A 16765-nucleotide genomic window follows, 5' to 3' on the forward strand; every position below is an offset into this window, starting at 1 on the left:
AGGTGTACCTGCGGATTGATTTGATTGGTTTCGAAATGCCATGTCGTTTGTTGATGATATAGTTATGGAAACATTTACATTTAATAGTTTTCAATAGGCTAATACATAAGAAACCAAATTTAAACTATTGACTTGTGTTGAGTTGTCTAAAATACTGTTTAATTTTGTTGCAGCAATAAAAAAAACCTAGTTGTGTCTGCATTATCCTCTTTCCAAGAATTGCAGGAATGCCAAATAATGCCATACATAGCCTACTCTATGATCAAAATTTACTCTATGATCACATGCAATCTATTTCAACATAATATAAGGGAAAAGAACATAATAAGCATTACCTACACAGTACATTACATAAAAAGAAACAAAAACAGCAACCCCACATTTGCTGACAGTAGTGACCAGGTTATTTGTCATAATAGAAAGTAGCTTTCTATTAGCATAAGGAAATTTGGAGTTCTGTAAAACCAGACATTAAACATGGTGAAAATAGGCATATACATACATAGGCTACACATAGCACATACAAAATATAAACTAAGACCAAATCACAAAGTAAAACTAAATTATATATTCAAATCAGTAGCCTAAGTGAAAAATATGCAGTCAACGTCTCAATAGACTGTCTAGCAAAGCAGTCTCTCATTTGAAGCATGTTGTGGTTCGTTGTTCAAGGCCTCCACTGCGTTGTTTCAGCAGGCGTGTGGCTGTCTGTAGGACATGATACCGCTGACGAAGGTGACGTCTCTGCACATGTTCATTGGTGATCTCTACCACACATGCAGCAGAGAACCAGCCCGGCTGTCCACCCTGTATCCTACGGCCCTCCAGGAACCCTAAAAAACAGCAGAGTAGAGAATGAACATGCAAGTTTTGTTAATTTTAGACTAATTTCAGGGCACTTCAGGAATAGCAGGGTTGTGTTGCAACAGTAGGCCTACCATCGGTAGTGTTCTGTATGATGTTGATCATATCTCCTAGCTGTAGACTAAGCTCCCCTTGTTGTTGTCCATTGTACACCTCAATATATCGCACCTGAGGAAAGTCTAAGGCACAGTTCCTTTTTGATTACAATTTGAAGATTATTTATTTATTCATAAATGTTTTTTAATTCTAAAGAACATATGAACTAAAGTGAATGGTTTGCTCTGATTAAGAACAGATGTTTTCCATTTTATGGAAAGACAATCTTGAAGCCATTGACACTTTTGCCCCCTAGTGGCCAATGTGTAAAAGCACACGATTTAGGAATAGGCCTATGAATAGTTCACTCAAAAATGAAAACGTTTATTTATTTGTATTTTTTATGTGAACAGAACACGGTGTATAAAGCTATTATAATATAGGCTTCTGTATATTGTATAATTTATAGAGGTGCCGAGGTCAAAATGTTTTACTGTCATTGAATCTCTGAAATAACACCTTAATTTGAAATAACACATATACTGAGTGAAACAGATCAAATGTAAAAAATCATAAAAATACAGAGAAGATAAGCATTATAATACCTTATTATAATACATCATACATGGGAATAGGTTGTAGACTTCTGTAGTTTAAATTATAAAACTGAAACATTTCACCTGAGCGATGATTTAAATGATTAAAGACAGTGATAGTGATTACTAAAGATAGTGTCAATATGTAATTTAGTAGTATTAGTAGTAATAATGGTTTTGTTTTCTGTTAAACTGACTCAAACAAAAACACTTGGACTGATATTGCATTCAGTGATTCATTCCTACCCCACTCCTCATACACTGTGTCCTGTCCATCTCTCCGCCCACCTAGATCCACCCATAAGTCCTTCTCAGCTCTAAGAAAACAAACAAAGACATATCTTTGTTATTATATTAAGAGGAACATCATATTTTATACTATTAAATGCTTTGACCTTGTTATGCCATCTTGTGTCCTTTATAGAGAGTTTGACACTGTCAAGTTGACAGTTCACTGTTTAGTTATTGTGGTGGTATATGGAACATATTATGGGTACTGACTCTTAATTTGTTTGCAGCAGAAGTTGAGAGGTGGTGCTCCGGTGATTATGCAAAAGGTCCAGCTGAAAAATCCGGTTCAGCTCACAACCCTCCAGCTCCTCCTCCAGGTCTGTACCCTCGGTCACCTCTATCAGAGAGCGGTGCACGTAGTCCTGAACTACAAACTGGTCCAACCTGCAGCACAGGAAAAGAGTATTAGTTGTTTTATATATATAGAGAGAGAGAAATTAAGACGTTTTACATTAAATAAATGCTATTTCTTTATTATTATTATTATTTTATTTTTTTACAATAGTACTGTTTTTACTGTATTTTTTATCAAATGAATTCAGCCTTGGTAAGCATAAGATGATTAAAGTTTAATAAAAAACAGTTACACTTTACAATAAGGTTTCATTTGTTCACATTTACAAGATTTTAATTATCTTTCTTAATGTTAGTTAAAAAAATACAGTCATTCATTGTTTGTTCATGTTAGTTCACAGTGCATTAAGTACTGTTAACAAATAGGCCAACAATATTTGATTTTAATAATGTATGAGTACATTTTTAAATTAACATGAGTAAATGCTGTAGAAGTATTGTTCATTCCTTAACTTAAGTCGTTAACTAATGAAACTTTAATGTAAAGTGTTACCAAAAAATATTATAGTTTATCCATAAGGAATATCTATAAAATAGGTTTTAATAATAGAACCTACACATAATATGTAACATATCAGTTTTTGGCCAGTTTAAGAGGTTTCTTTATTCATGTCTGTCAATATTTATTGTGCACACACATCCCCTATTTTAACATTTAGATGACCTTTTCCATCATCTAATGCTCGTTAAAGTAACTTTTTGAAAACACTAATATTTACCAAATCTTTACTAGGGTTACAGTGGAACAATGATGACTGGAGTGTGATATACAGACACACCTCTTCACAGAATTATGGTGAGTTGACAGGTACATACAATATACCAAAGAGTAGTTTACAGGGGATTGCTGGAGTATCAAAGGGAGATCCAATAGTAGGGAAGTAGAGCAGATAGTAGTCTGTTATCCATAGTTGAGACCAGACCAAGATTGACTGTGAGGTGTGTGCTCTTATCCTGGTGCAGATTAGAATACCGATGAGAAACAGGTGCGGGATGGCCGAGTGAGTGCAGGTTAGGGACAGTTGTATCTTATTAGATGACTGGGCAGATGGAGAGCATGTGACATTACTACCCCCCATCCATCCTGATGCCCACAAAAATGTAATGGTCCTTGAACAACATAGTTTGGTGTAGTTCTCGAGGGCCTTGGGAGGGAGGGTCTGAGGCATTGACAGTGAGTCAATGAGTGACTCACTCAACAGTGAGTTAGAGAGCAGTGGAGGAGTTGGTGAAGGTAAACATCACAGAGCGAGTCAGACTAGAGCCAGGACAAAGACCCACGGCAGAACAAGGATGGAGTCAGAGATCTGACTGACAGAGGTGGAGCCATGGTAGGTGAAGACCCAGCTTAAGCTGAAGGGCTGATGAGACCGGGTGACACAGTAAATCCTGGAGGCCAAGGTGGAGCCGTGGTGACAAGAAGACGAGGTAGAGCCAAGGTGCCTGATGGAGCCGAAGGGGTGGTGGGACGAAGCGTAGGTGAAGGCAGGGAAGTTCTGGGTGCAGGCAGAGCCACGACTGACCAAGGCAGAGCCGGAAAGACAAGGGACCCCGGTGAAGCCATAATCAGAATCAGAAAGAGCTTTATTGCCAAGTGTGCTTGCACACAGACACAAGGAATTTACCTTGGAAGCTTCCAGTCCACACATAAGTATAACAAGACACATTTAAGAATAAAAAAAATCTTAAATGAAAAAGAATTTCATTCAGTTCTTAAATGAAGAAAAAAAAAGAATAAAATAAATAAATAAAAAATATAAAGACACAGACAGGGCAATTCTCTCAGCAGTCCGGACGGTTCGTTGTCTCTCCTGATTTGGTGGCTAGACAGTTATTGATGAACATAGGACAGACTCAATGACGGCTGAGCAGAACTGTATCAGCAGGTCCTGCAGCAGGTTGAACTTCCTCAGCTGGTGAAGGAAGTACAACCTCTGCTGGGCTTTTTTCACAAAGTCAATGTGATTGTCCCACTTCAAGTCCTGAGAGATGGTGGTGCCCAGGAACCTGAATGACTCCACTGCTTCCACAGTTCTGTCCATGATGGTGAGTCGGGGGAGTGTCTGTGGTCTGGTCTGCAAACTCCAGGAGGTTAACAAATGTCTTTTGAAGTGCAGTCATTTGTGTCATTAGTCATTGTGAGAAGACCAGTGGGAGAGGACGCAACCCTGAGGAGCACCAGTGCTGATAGTGAGAGTCCTGGATGTGAGTTTTCCCAGCCTCACTAGTTGCTGCCTATCTGTCAGAAAGCTTGTGATCCACTGACAGATTGAGGTGGTCAAGTGGGCACAAAAAGCTGGGTCAGTTTGTATAATAGGAGATCTGGCCTGATGGTATAGAAAGCTGAACTGAAGTCTGCAAATAAGATCCTTGCATACATCCCAGGTCTGTCGAGATGTTGCAGAATATAATGCAGTCTCATGTTGAGTTGCTCTTACGGCAAACTGAAGAGAAGACGGCGGTCACAGGTGGAGCTGAGGGGTTTTTGCGGAGCCAGGATGGAGCAGACTAGTTGACAGTCTAATGTGGAGTTATGGGCTCGGTAGCCCGAGGTGAACCCAGGGGATCATTGTGCCAAGGCTGAGCTGAAGACTGGAAGACCCGAGGAGGATCAGAGTTGCTGGTTGGAGCCATCTGAGGTGGAGCCAAGTGTCTGATGGGAGCCAACATTTATCTTTTTTGAAAATTATTAGTAAACAGCAGACACTTTATTCATATTATCCTTGTCTCTAAAGAATATCTCTATAGAATACAGTGCCGGATTTTATGCTAAGATCCATGATAAATAAACATCAAGCACTACTCTTTTACCGAAGGTTGAGCAATGTCTGCTCCTGATAGGGTATGTCAAGTCAAGTCAAGTCACCTTTATTTATATAGCGCTTTTTACAATACAGATTGTATCAAAGCAGCTTCACAGTGATAACATGCAAATAATACAAAAAACAATTTCATCATCGTCCACCTTTAAGGCAAAACCTTGGGAGAACCCAGGCTCAGTCGGGGGCCAGTTCTCCTCTGGCCAATGAGTGAACAGTGTATGAAGTTCAGAATGAATCAGAGTATTTGTCCAGTTCCGGTTGGTTGAAGTCGGAGTGGAGAGGAGGAGAGACTAGTTGACACTTCAGGTCAGCGTCGTCGTCGTGTCCTGGCGCTGGTCCTTCATCAGATCTGGATACGGCCTGGTTCCGGTGGACAGCGGTAAACCTCGGGATAGACAGAGAGCCTAATATTAGCGTAGACGCCATCCTTCTTATGATGTACCAAGTACATCAGGATTTACGGGAAGTGTTCCCGGTCCCAGCTGTTCTAAACTATGCAGCCTAACATTGAATTATATAAGTCTATAATGTGTTATGTGTATGCTAGGCCGAAGAGATGTGTTTTTAGTCTAGATTTGAACTGACAGAGTGTGTCTGCTTCCCGGACAATGGTAGGAAGACTGTTCCAAAGTTTTGGTGCTAAATAGGAAAAGGATCTACCGCCAGCAGTCGATTTTGATATTCTAGGTATTATTAACTGGCCGGAATTTTGAGATTGCAGTAGACGTGAAGGACTATAATGCGTTAAGAGCTCGCTCAAGTACTGCGGAGCTAAACCATTTAGTGCTTTGTAAGTGATCTTAAAGTGATGTAAAATTTATACGATGTTTAATAGGCAGCCAATGCAGTGTTGACAGAACGGGGCTAATATGGTCATACTTCCTGGTTCTAGTAAGAACTCGAGCTGCTGCGTTTTGAACTAGCTGTATTTTGTTTATTAAGCGTGCAGGGCAACCACCCAGTAGAGCATTACAATAATCTAGCCTTGAGGTCATAAACGCATGAACTAATTGTTCTGCATTATTCATTGAGAGCATATGACGTAATTTAGATATATTTTTAAGATGGAAGAAAGCGGTTTTACAGATACTAGACACATGACTTTCAAATGAAAGATTGGTATCAAAGAACACACCCAGGTTCCTAACCGACGACGAAGACTTAACAGAGCAGCCATCAAGTGTTAGACAGTACTCTAGGTTATTACGTGTGGAAGTTTTTTGTCCAATAATTAGAATCTCCTTAGATATCTCCTAATGGTAGCATATACAGAGTGAACAGCAGCGGTCCTAACACTGAGCCTTGTGGTACGCCATACTGAACTTGTGATTGATAAGACATCTCTTCATTTACTGCTACAAACTGATAACGGTCAGATAAGTATGATTTAAACCATGCTAGTGCAATTCCACTAATGCCAACATAATGTTCGAGTCTATTTAAAAGGATGTTGTGGTCAATGGTGTCAAATGCAGCCCTAAGATCAAGTAATACTAATAGAGAGATACAGCCACGATCGGATGATAAGAGAAAATCATTTGTGACTCTAACGAGAGCTGTCTCGGTACTATGGTACGGTCTAAATCCGGACTGAAAATCCTCGCAGATATCATTTCTTTCAAGAAAGGAACACAGTTGTGAGGATACTGCTTTTTCTAATATCTTTGACAGAAATGGCAGATTAGAGATCGGCCTGTAATTGACTAGTTTTGTAGGATCAAGTTGCTTTTTTTTAACAAGCGGTTTAATCATAGCTAGCTTAAAGGTTTTTGGTACGTAGAGACAAAGATGAATTAATGATATTAAGAAGAGGATCTATGACATCTGGGAGCATCTCTTTCAGCAGCTTAGTTGGTATAGGGTCTAACATGCACGTTGTCGATTTAGATGATTTGACGAGTTTGCAAAATTCTTCCTCTCCTATAGCAATGAATGAATCAAATTTTCCCTCAGGGAGACTACAATGCACTTCCTGATGCGATACTGTATTAGACGGTTGCATAGTTATAATGTTGTCCCTGATATTATCAATCTTATAAGTGAAGAAGTTCATAAAGTCATTACTGCTGTGTTGCTTGGAAACTTCTGGGCTTGAAGCTTTCTTTTTCGTTAGTTTAGCCACTGTTTCAAATAAATACCTAGGATTATGTTTATTTTCTTCTAATAGGGTTGAAAAATAAGCAGATCTAGCAGCTTTTAAAGCCTCTCTGTAAGCAATCGAGCTCTCCTTCCATGAAATCCGAAATACCTCTAGTTTTGTTTTCTTCCAGTTGCGCTCCATTTTTCTGGCTGCTCTCTTAAGGGCCTGAGTGTGCTCGTTGTGCCGCGGCGTTGGACTGTGTTCTTTAATCTTCTTTAAGCGCAGCGGAGCAACTGTGTCTAAAGTGCTGGAAAAGAGAGTTAAAAGTTTCTGTTGCAATATCAAGTTCTTCTAAGCTATCTGGGATGCTGAGATGATGAAACTGATTAGGAAGATTATTGATAAAGCAATCTTTAGTAGCAGAAGTGATCGGTCTAACATATTTATAACACGGAGCCGGCTTTACAGCCTTGGCTAAATGTAATTTACACGAGACTAGATAGTGATCTGAGATGTCATCGCTCTGCTGCAGTATTTCAACGGCATCAACATCTATTCCATGTGATAGTATTAGATCTAGAGTATGATTACGACAATGAGTCGGTCCTGACACGTGTTGTCTAACTCCAATTGAGTTTATAATGTCTTTAAATGCCAATCCCAATGCATCTTTTTCATTATCTATGTGTATATTAAAGTCACCAACAATTAGTACTTTATCTGCAGCCAATACTAATTCTGATAGAAAGTCCGCAAATTCTTTGATAAAGTCTATATGGTGCCCTGGTGGCCTGTATACAGTAGCCAGCACAATTTTCAAACGTGATTTATCGTTTACACTAGATATTTTTACATTAAGCACCAACACTTCAAAAGAATTATATTTACAACTAGATTTCTTAGTGGTTTTGAAAATATTACTATAAATTACAGCAACACCTCCTCCTTTGCGTTTCAGACGAGGTTCATGTTTATAACCGTAATCTTGTGGGGTTGACTCATTTAAAGCAATGTAATCGTTTGGTTTTAGCCAGGTTTCTGTTAAACACAGCACATCTAGGTTATAATCTGTAATCATATCATTAACTATTAGCGCTTTTGAAGTAAGAGATCGAATATTCAGCAACCCAAGCTTTATCATTTGCTCATCCGTATTATATCTGTTTTTTATTTGTTGAACATCAATTACATTTTTAACCGTAGATGGGTTTGAACGTTTTTTGGATTTCCAAGTTCGGGGAACAGACACAGTCTCTATATGATGATATCTAGGTGAAAGAGGCTCTATGTGATGGGATTTATCTGACCTTGGTGACGTGAGGCCGCTAGCAGACGGTCGGTTAAGCCAGTCTGTCTGCTTCCTGACCTGAGGCCCAGATTGTCATGTTTTATCTCTAAGACTATGAGCCAAATTACTAGAGAGAAGAGCAGCACCATCCCAGGAGGGATGAATACCATCTCTTTTCAACAGGTCAGGTTTGCCCCAAAAACTTTTCCAATTGTCTATGAATTCTATATTATTCTGCGGACACCACCCAGACAGCCAGCCATTGAGTGAACACAATCTACTAACTATCTCATCACTCCTGCGAACAGGAAGGGGGCCAGAGCAGATTACAGTGCTTGACATCGTACTTGCAAGTTCACACACCTCTTTAATATTAATTTTGGTGATGTAACGGATGTAATTCATATACGCCCCAAAGGGTCCAAGAGTATATTGGTGAACAACATCACAGATTACATCACAGAAAACACTTGAAGCCAGCTCCAACAGCATTTAATCCATGAAGCTAAGGTACGAGTTTGAATAAATACATTCTTAGAAGGAAAAAGGTTACATTATTTCATACATTTTAGAAATATTCACTACCATTTGAAAGCTTGGGGTCTGTAAGATTTTTTAAAATGTTTTTGAAAAAAGTATCTTATGCTCACTATAAGGCTTAATTTATTTTATGCAGTAAAACAGTAATATTGTGAAATATTATTACAATTTAAAATATATCTTTTTATTTTCTAATAATTTAATAATGTAATTTATTCTCGTTGACAATGCTGAATATTATTCAGCCACCATGACTGCAATCTTCAGTGTCACATGATCCTTCAGAAATCATTCTAATATGCTGATTTGGTGCTCAAGAAACATGTCTTATTGTTGTTAATGTTGCAAACAGTTGTTTTGCTTGATATTTTTAAAATATTTTTGTGGAAACTGTGATACATTTTTTCAGGATTATTTAATAAATAGAAAAAAAATACAAAAAGTATTTGCTGTCCCTTCTTCCCACTTTTTAATGCACCCTTGCTGAATAATAGTATTAATATCTTAAATAAAAAGAACAATCTTACAGGACCCAAACTTTGTTTGAACAGGAAGAAATAATTTAATTATATGCAGGACCAACATGATTAATTCCTGAACATGACAATTAACAGGAAAGAATCAGATCTGAATGTTTTCTATTCTGAATTGTATTTAATGTACAATCTTGTTCAACAGACTATACACACCCTGGTTCTTACCTTTGACTGATCTCTTTGATCTTTGCAATGCTAGAAAACAATGACTTTCTATCTCTTGGTGCCAGAGCCTCTTTCAGCACTGGAGATTCCTGAAAATGTTCTACAGCCACTGACAAGCTCTGATGATATGTCTGGTCAGATGTGACAACCTCATACAGATGCTGGTGAAGGGGTGTGAAGATGGGCAAGAGCAAATAATGTTGGGAGAAAATCAGAAAACAAAGTAGAGGTTATACAAAGGTCATGTAAATGAAAAACAGGCATTACCATAACCTTTATTAACTTTCGAGTACCTCCTGAAGCTTTAGCTTTTCCTTTCTGAGCCGGCTCAGAATTCCACTGTCTCTTACAATGTTTCGATCCTGCCATAAGTTCTCTGGTGACTTTTTCTTAGTATCAACACACATGCAATTGGAGTTTTTCTTAGAGGGGCTATCTATCAGTTTGTCCACCAAACCAGGAAGAGGCAACATTGTTGGTGTCCTCTGAGAAGTTTCAAGCAAGTGCTCAAAGAGATTCTCCTCATCTGTTTTTTGGTATTTTATCTTAGAAGGAACATCTACTGGACTCTCTTCATTGGAAACATCTACGATGAATACGTTTTTGAGTAGACTTTCTACTTTTGGCTTTTTGGTGCTAAAATCTTTCTCTTTAATTGTTCGTGAGAATATTTTGTGTAGCTCAGAAACCAAATTTTCCCTGATAATATTGCTGACCGATCCAACTTCATTGTTGTGCTCAAGGGTTACTTTGCTTTTATCCTGGATCCTGCGAGCAGGAATTGATTTTTCAGAGAGAGATGTGGAAGAGGTCTGTCACTTGGACAAATGTCAGAACCTGGGGAAAACAGGAGAGTCACTGCAAGGGTTAGGATCAAATATGAAATATTACTACACAGTGAGTGAATAATGGTGGATTTCAAGTAGCCTACCCGATTGTCTGTGGTGCAGCACCGGTGAGCTAGAGCATTCAGATTGGGCTGGTGTTGTGGACATATCCATATCATCAATACAATTTAGCTGCTTTTTCAACCAAAATGAACAACACAAGACAGATTGTTGACAAACTGATTCTCATACAGAACCTTGAAAGTGCATATGCATACTGTCTAAATGTTTGGCTTCCAAGAGTGATTTATGTGTAACAATAATAAGACATTTATGCATTTGGCAGACATTTTTTAATCCAAAGTGAATTGCATTTGCATTTAAGTTTTTCTCAGTTCGTGCATCAGTTCATAACTTTTCTCAGTTCATGCATTTTCCAGGAATTGAACCCATGACCTTGAGATTGCTAGCTCCATGTTATACTGATTGAGCTAAAACTTATTTTAATATTATGAATTTCTTTTAGTGTTTCTCCGTAACGTTTAAGTTTTTTATGGACTTTTAGTTGGCCCTTTTCGGTTTTCCCCCATTTCTAGTTTGCTCCTTTGGTTACTGATTATATTCACCTGCCCCATGTTAAAAATCAGTTAAAAGCCTTGTGTTTGTTTCTGTAATGTTGGGTGAAACTGACAGATAAGGGAGAGCATGCTCAAAAGGCAGGAGGCTTGATTAAAGCTGCAGTAGGGAGTTTTTAGAAAACGTTGACTTAGCCTGAAAATTTGAAAAAGCACAACTTACAGGTCACTCCCCCTTGCTCTCTGCTGCGCTACAGCCAGTGTTGCCAGATTGGGCGGGTTCCCGCCCAATTGGGCGGTTTTGAATTTGATTGTGCGGGTAAAAAAGGGTTTGGGCGGGTGGACAAAATTTGGGCTGGTTTGGGGTCAGTTCGGCGGTTTTCAAACATCTACATTTTAAAGTATAATTGGTTAAAAAACTAAACTAAAGTGTGCATGTAGTGCATAAAATCGGTCATCATGACATTACAACACACACACACGTGCAGCGCAGAGTCAGCTGGCGTTGGTGTTGACGTCACCGGCGAGCACGCACTTTCAGCCAATCAACGAGGGATCAGCAGGAAGACGCGATTTAGCGCGATAACTTGTAGCTGTATATTCAAGTGATCGTTAATGACAAAGTGACATGCAGTAAATTGCATCTACAGTAAAAATTTAGATAGTGAGCAATAAACGTACACATGTGGGGGTTGATGACTTGATGGTGAATAACTGAGAGGAGAGCACAGTAGAATTACTTGAATTGAAACTGAATATGGGACGACACAGAGTCATTTCCATTGTCATGTCATGTGCACACTAGCCTAACCAGACATCTGCCATTTTTACACCGTCCAGACTGCATGCACTCTTGTCCCTGAAAGCTGCTGAAAAAGGTTTGAATCAACGATGAATCAGTTTTGACTGCTAAATTCTGCGTTATGTTCTGCAATGTGTTCTTCCGAGGGCTAAGTCATTGTTCATTTCTTGATGCCGTTTTGACAGTGTCCACCTGGACATTTAAAGTCATATTTGCTAATTCTCCTTAATTATTGCCCTGGTTTGATGCGTTTTCCTTGGAAATTTGTTTATTTTTAAAAATGTTTATTTTATTTTTTTACCATCGTTATTTTGTTTTAAGGAGATACAAATTGTGCTTATCAACCTTGAATGACATGGCCATAAAATTATATCACATTATTTTGGTAGTCAAATTTTGGGCGGTTTTTTCTTGGAGTGGGCGGGTTTTGGTGAGCTGTTGGGCTGGAAATCACCGTCCCAATCTGGCAACACTGGCTACAGCCCTCCCTCCACAGCTCCTCCATGAACGCGCACGCTAGTAAGCACTTACTAAGCAGGCCTGATGACGGCGGATAAACAGTTATGCACATTACATTGACTATGGCCTGCCCATACTTTGACTACAAACTTGGTCCTCAAATCATTACGTATTTTGCAATACATGTAATGTAACTTTATAACGTTGCACTCTTACTATAAATAGCTAGTAAGATAATAAAACAGTAACAAACGTTACAGTATGTAAGTAATTATTCTAGCGATATGTAATGCTAGATAAGGTTTGCTAGTACATTATTTCAGCAACATGACAAGCCAGTGAATTAGCAGGTTTCAAATGTTGCTTTGCACAGTGCGTGACATTTTATCTGTAGCCTATGTTATGCGGCTAGAGATTTGACACCGAGTCAATGGGCTCCGATGAGGAATTCACCCCCACAGCGTGTAGTTCTTATAAAATCAAACAGGGATACATACTTGTCAAGCAGAAATGTGGCTAACTCTGCATCGGTTTTTAATCCTTTCAGGACACGTAACGTTAGCTCCCTCCACCTCTGAAAAGCTGCTCCGATGTTTACCTTCGTTTTATTTCGGCTCTGTCTAATTCTTTATTTTTCGCTTGTCTATCGTCATCGGTCTTTTTCCGTTTACCCGTCTTTGTTGTATGAGTAGGTGCCACTCGAGAAATTGGCAGTTTTGGTTGTTTGTCCGCCATTAGCACAGCTGCGGCACACCGGCAATCTTGATTTTGAACGACAGTAACGTTACGCGCTGTGCGTACACGAGCTTGATTGACAATGCTAAGACATTCCTCCTGGCTCTGATTGGTTGTTTCTGACGGGAGCGGTGCATTTCTGCAAATGGCAATAGGACCACTGGGAGGAGCCAGAAGAGCTTGATTTTTTCACAGATCATCTGTCTCATATTCTACTGTCAGGACATAATGACAGTTTTAACAAATATGTAAAAAATATATTGTTTCAAGTTACCTACTGAAGCTTTAATATAATAACAAAACAAATCAAACACAGGAACCAGAACTATTAATATGTGCTTTGGGTCCTTTTTTATCTGTTCTTGTTTGCCTGTGTTCCCTGTCATTGTTAGTTGCCTTGGTTACGGAGTTGAGTTCCACACCTGATCACTGTTACATTGATTACTCCCTGAGTATTTAAGCCCTGGCTGAATCCGATATCGCCCCCTATACCCTCAAATAGGGCTTTATTTGAGGGGACAGCCATTTGTAGTGGTGTCCGAAACCATAGTGGACGTTATTGAGTAGCCTACACTTATTCAATCCCACATTGCACTGTATTAATAAGTGTACCTACAACGATGTAGCTCAACCGCTGTCTGAATTCACTCTCACCTTTTCATTCAGTCCTTCAAGTGAACAGTATTAGTCGACTAATGTAGGGAATAGTGAATGAGGGTTTAGGGGGCGATTTTGTATTTAGCCCCTGTGTGGTTGTGCTTTATTTCCTGCCTGTGTATTGGTGATTGTATTCTCTACCCATCCGTGACAGTACTTAAGTGTATTCAGTTTTTACTAAATATATTCTTATTTTGTAAGTATACTTATTTCAGAAATAAGCACATTCTTAAATAATAATTCTTACAATTCAATTTAAAGTATGCTTCTTTTTCACAAAAAAATGTTAATTAAATTTTTTGTATATGATCAATTCTCATAAGATTATGAAAAGTCATTAATCCGCTACTTAAAGGTAGGGTAGGTAGGATTTATATAAAAACTTTTTACCAAATTTGATTAAACTTTCTATATATATCAATGCATAATTAAAATGTAAGTACTCTGATAAAAAGAGTATAAAAATCGAGTGACTCTAGACCGTTTAATCTTCATTAAACACAGCTCATTATTTCCATTCGGGACGAATCACAGGATTGGCTTGCGCGACTGTCACTCGACGTCGCCATGACTACCGCCGTTATTACTGGCTCTGCCCACGTGCGCGCAGTCGCGCACCCGTTTTTAGGTGGGAGTGAATGGAATTAATGAGCTGTGTTTAATGAAGATTAAACGGTCTAGAGTCACTCGATTTTTATACTCTTTTTATCAGAGTACTTACATTTTAATTATGCATTGGTATATAAAGACAGTTTAAACAAATTTGAATAAAAGTTTTTTTTAGACAATTCTGACCTACCCTACCTTTAAGGGTTAAAAAAGGCTGAGTATCTGAAAGTTGTTAGATTTTTGGCTCTGAATATGCTGTCAGTCACAAAAGTAATGAGAAATAAATTCAAATCATTATGGCAAAGATAAATGACCACTCACACGGCATTGAGATCAGTTGCTCTGGCTCTTTGGGAAGGGGTCTGGCAGGTACAGGTATGCTCGGAGGGAGTCGTTTTGATTTATGTGAAGTCGTTTTTGGATGAATGTGCCAGTTTTCCAAATGGGTGTCATTATTCTTTCCATCTGTGGAAACAGATAGGTGAATGTTTGCCAGTGGTTCACAGATTTACTCACATCTGCTATTATGACAGTATAGGATGCAGTCCATACTGGTTTTGCTCAATCTACTCATGAGTTTGTTCATAAATTGAAATTAGACATTCACTAAAAAGTAGCAATATGGGAATTTATGATTTAAACATTCCAACCTGAACAAGTTGAGTCTGATGCAAATACGACATAATCCACATTTCTATAAATGACAGACTGAGGATGGTCAGCATTGAAATGTGCTTTCAGTAGAAAAGGTTTTGGGATTGGTTTTATCCGTGTGGCAGCGACGAGACCTTGAGTGGCAGTTGCTTGGTGGGGGTTTTGTGCTGCTGTTGTGGAGTGCTGGCTGGCCCAGCGATGGTGGTCCTTTTCCTGGGCATCACTCCTCAAAATAAAGTATGTCGCTCCGCACCACTTCTCACCCTTAAGCGGTGGTTCAGGGGGACAGTGAGTTTTAGACGCAGGAAAGTTTTGGCAAGAACACAGTTCTTTGTATCCATCTGGCCCTGGCATGGCTTTCGGACGCCTGCAAGGAGGAGCAGATGGGAGCAGAGCACTATACTTATTAGTTGACAGTGTGAATTTTGGCAGATGACTCTAAAAATTGGTCTATCTAAGACGGAAATATCCTTTCCAGCAACTTCCTTTTTGTGGAAACAGCTGGATCATACTTTAAAAAAAGCTGATTTTGGGATTTCCCACCTTTCTGGTAAGTACGATCACACGTGTCTCTGCTTGCTGCCAGCTCAGCTAAATCATCGAAGACATTCCTACTAAATTGTGTCAAGCAGGTAATACCTTTCAACTAAGGCACCTTTGTGATGGAATTTGGAAATTTCCCACATTCCATAAGTCTACCAATGACTGAAAACGGGAAAGGCAAGATGAGCTTGTGTTAAGCCATCACCTGAATAAAAAAAAAATGCAAATTTGTTTTTTTATTAAGATAGCCTGTGTCAAGGTAGTGGGACACCTGGCCCACTTTTTACTCGCCTTTTATCCCCATCACATATTTTAGTAATCATCATAAATTAGGTACCATTTGAAAGCTTAAACACTCAAAATTCATTCTGTTAAAGTTTGAAATTGGCTAAATATTTATCAAATCAACTTCAAATTTGGAACCCAACTTGATTAGACCATTAGACATTTTTGATCTTCTAGCTGTTTTAAAGTCCAAACTATTTTGTTATATATATATATATATATATATATATATATATATATATATATATATATATATAAAATATAAAATAAAACAAATGTTTAGTTCATTACATTTGCTTAAACTTCTAAAACTTTTTTTACTCTTTCATTTTTTTTAAAGTACTTTCACTTTGCAATTATCTGCTTAAAAAAGTGTAGCAGTCTTCTTTAGGTTTGTATTCCAAAGCATTTTTTCTTCATTCATTTCTTAACTGAGTTACAAGAACCTTAAGGTAACTTTAGTCCACTTTCCCTTATTATGAAATTATCTCGAGAAAACAATGCAGTCAGTATGCCCAAAGCAATCCCAGTCAAAACTCTTTTTCAACAATTTAAAGACACAACAGATGGAAGATAAGAGAGATGCATCTTGAATGTGAACATGGGAATGAAATGCCAGATGATTTTATAAGCTCACACAAATGTGCTTGTTTCATTTTTATGAACAACACATATCCCATTTACAGTATTGTCTTTTAATGTTAAAACATGTCTGAAACACATGACAAAGTTTAGACAGGACTGTACTGTTCAGAGTTTCAGTATTTGCACTTGCAATAGGGTAACATAATATTCTATTAATATATTAACCTATTTGCTGAAATTGATATTAGGAATAAAGCTTATGTACCTACATTCTTTGTAGATACAGAGCTTTATATTTCAGAGCTTTGGGGCTTTTTTTTGCTTTTATGTAATGTTGTATTTAAAAAAAAGAAGAAGCCTCGATTCACAATTGTATTCCACACAACTTTTTCGTCAGGACAAATCAAGGCATTTTATACGACACACACATCACATGGCAAGTAAACAAAAACTTCCACTCAC

The 16765-nt window shown here is 38.3% G+C and overlaps 1 protein-coding gene across 1 annotated transcript; it reads right to left on the bottom strand.

Annotated features, from left to right (window-relative positions):
* Nucleotides 1-117: 117 nt before the first annotated feature.
* Nucleotides 118-14689, bottom strand: LOC307006996 (rho guanine nucleotide exchange factor 19). Its single transcript, XM_079628547.1, has 8 exons — nucleotides 14558-14689; nucleotides 10504-10591; nucleotides 9866-10409; nucleotides 9573-9733; nucleotides 2004-2171; nucleotides 1743-1813; nucleotides 939-1043; nucleotides 118-833 (listed from the first exon to the last, which is right to left on the bottom strand). Exons 3-8 carry the CDS (start codon nucleotides 10043-10045, stop codon nucleotides 640-642), a joined length of 879 nt encoding a protein of 292 aa, XP_079484673.1. The 5' UTR covers nucleotides 10046-10409; nucleotides 10504-10591; nucleotides 14558-14689; the 3' UTR covers nucleotides 118-639.
* Nucleotides 14690-16765: the final 2076 nt, after the last annotated feature.

The sequence above is a fragment of the Phoxinus phoxinus genome (assembly GCF_949152265.1).
Source record: "Phoxinus phoxinus genome assembly, chromosome: 11".
Lineage (NCBI taxonomy): Eukaryota > Metazoa > Chordata > Actinopteri > Cypriniformes > Leuciscidae > Phoxinus > Phoxinus phoxinus.

Bases quoted from the DNA above. Each gene is read 5' to 3' on its own strand.
- LOC307006996 (XM_079628547.1), bottom strand. From the start codon at position 10,045: ATGTTGCCTCTTCCTGGTTTGGTGGACAAACTGATAGATAGCCCCTCT. The intron at 1,044-1,742 runs GTAGGAATGAAT...ACTGTGCCTTAG, and splicing joins CACAGTGTATGAGGAGTGGG to ACTTTCCTCAGGTGCGATAT. The intron at 834-938 runs GTAGGCCTACTG...GCTGTTTTTTAG, and splicing joins CATACAGAACACTACCGATG to GGTTCCTGGAGGGCCGTAGG.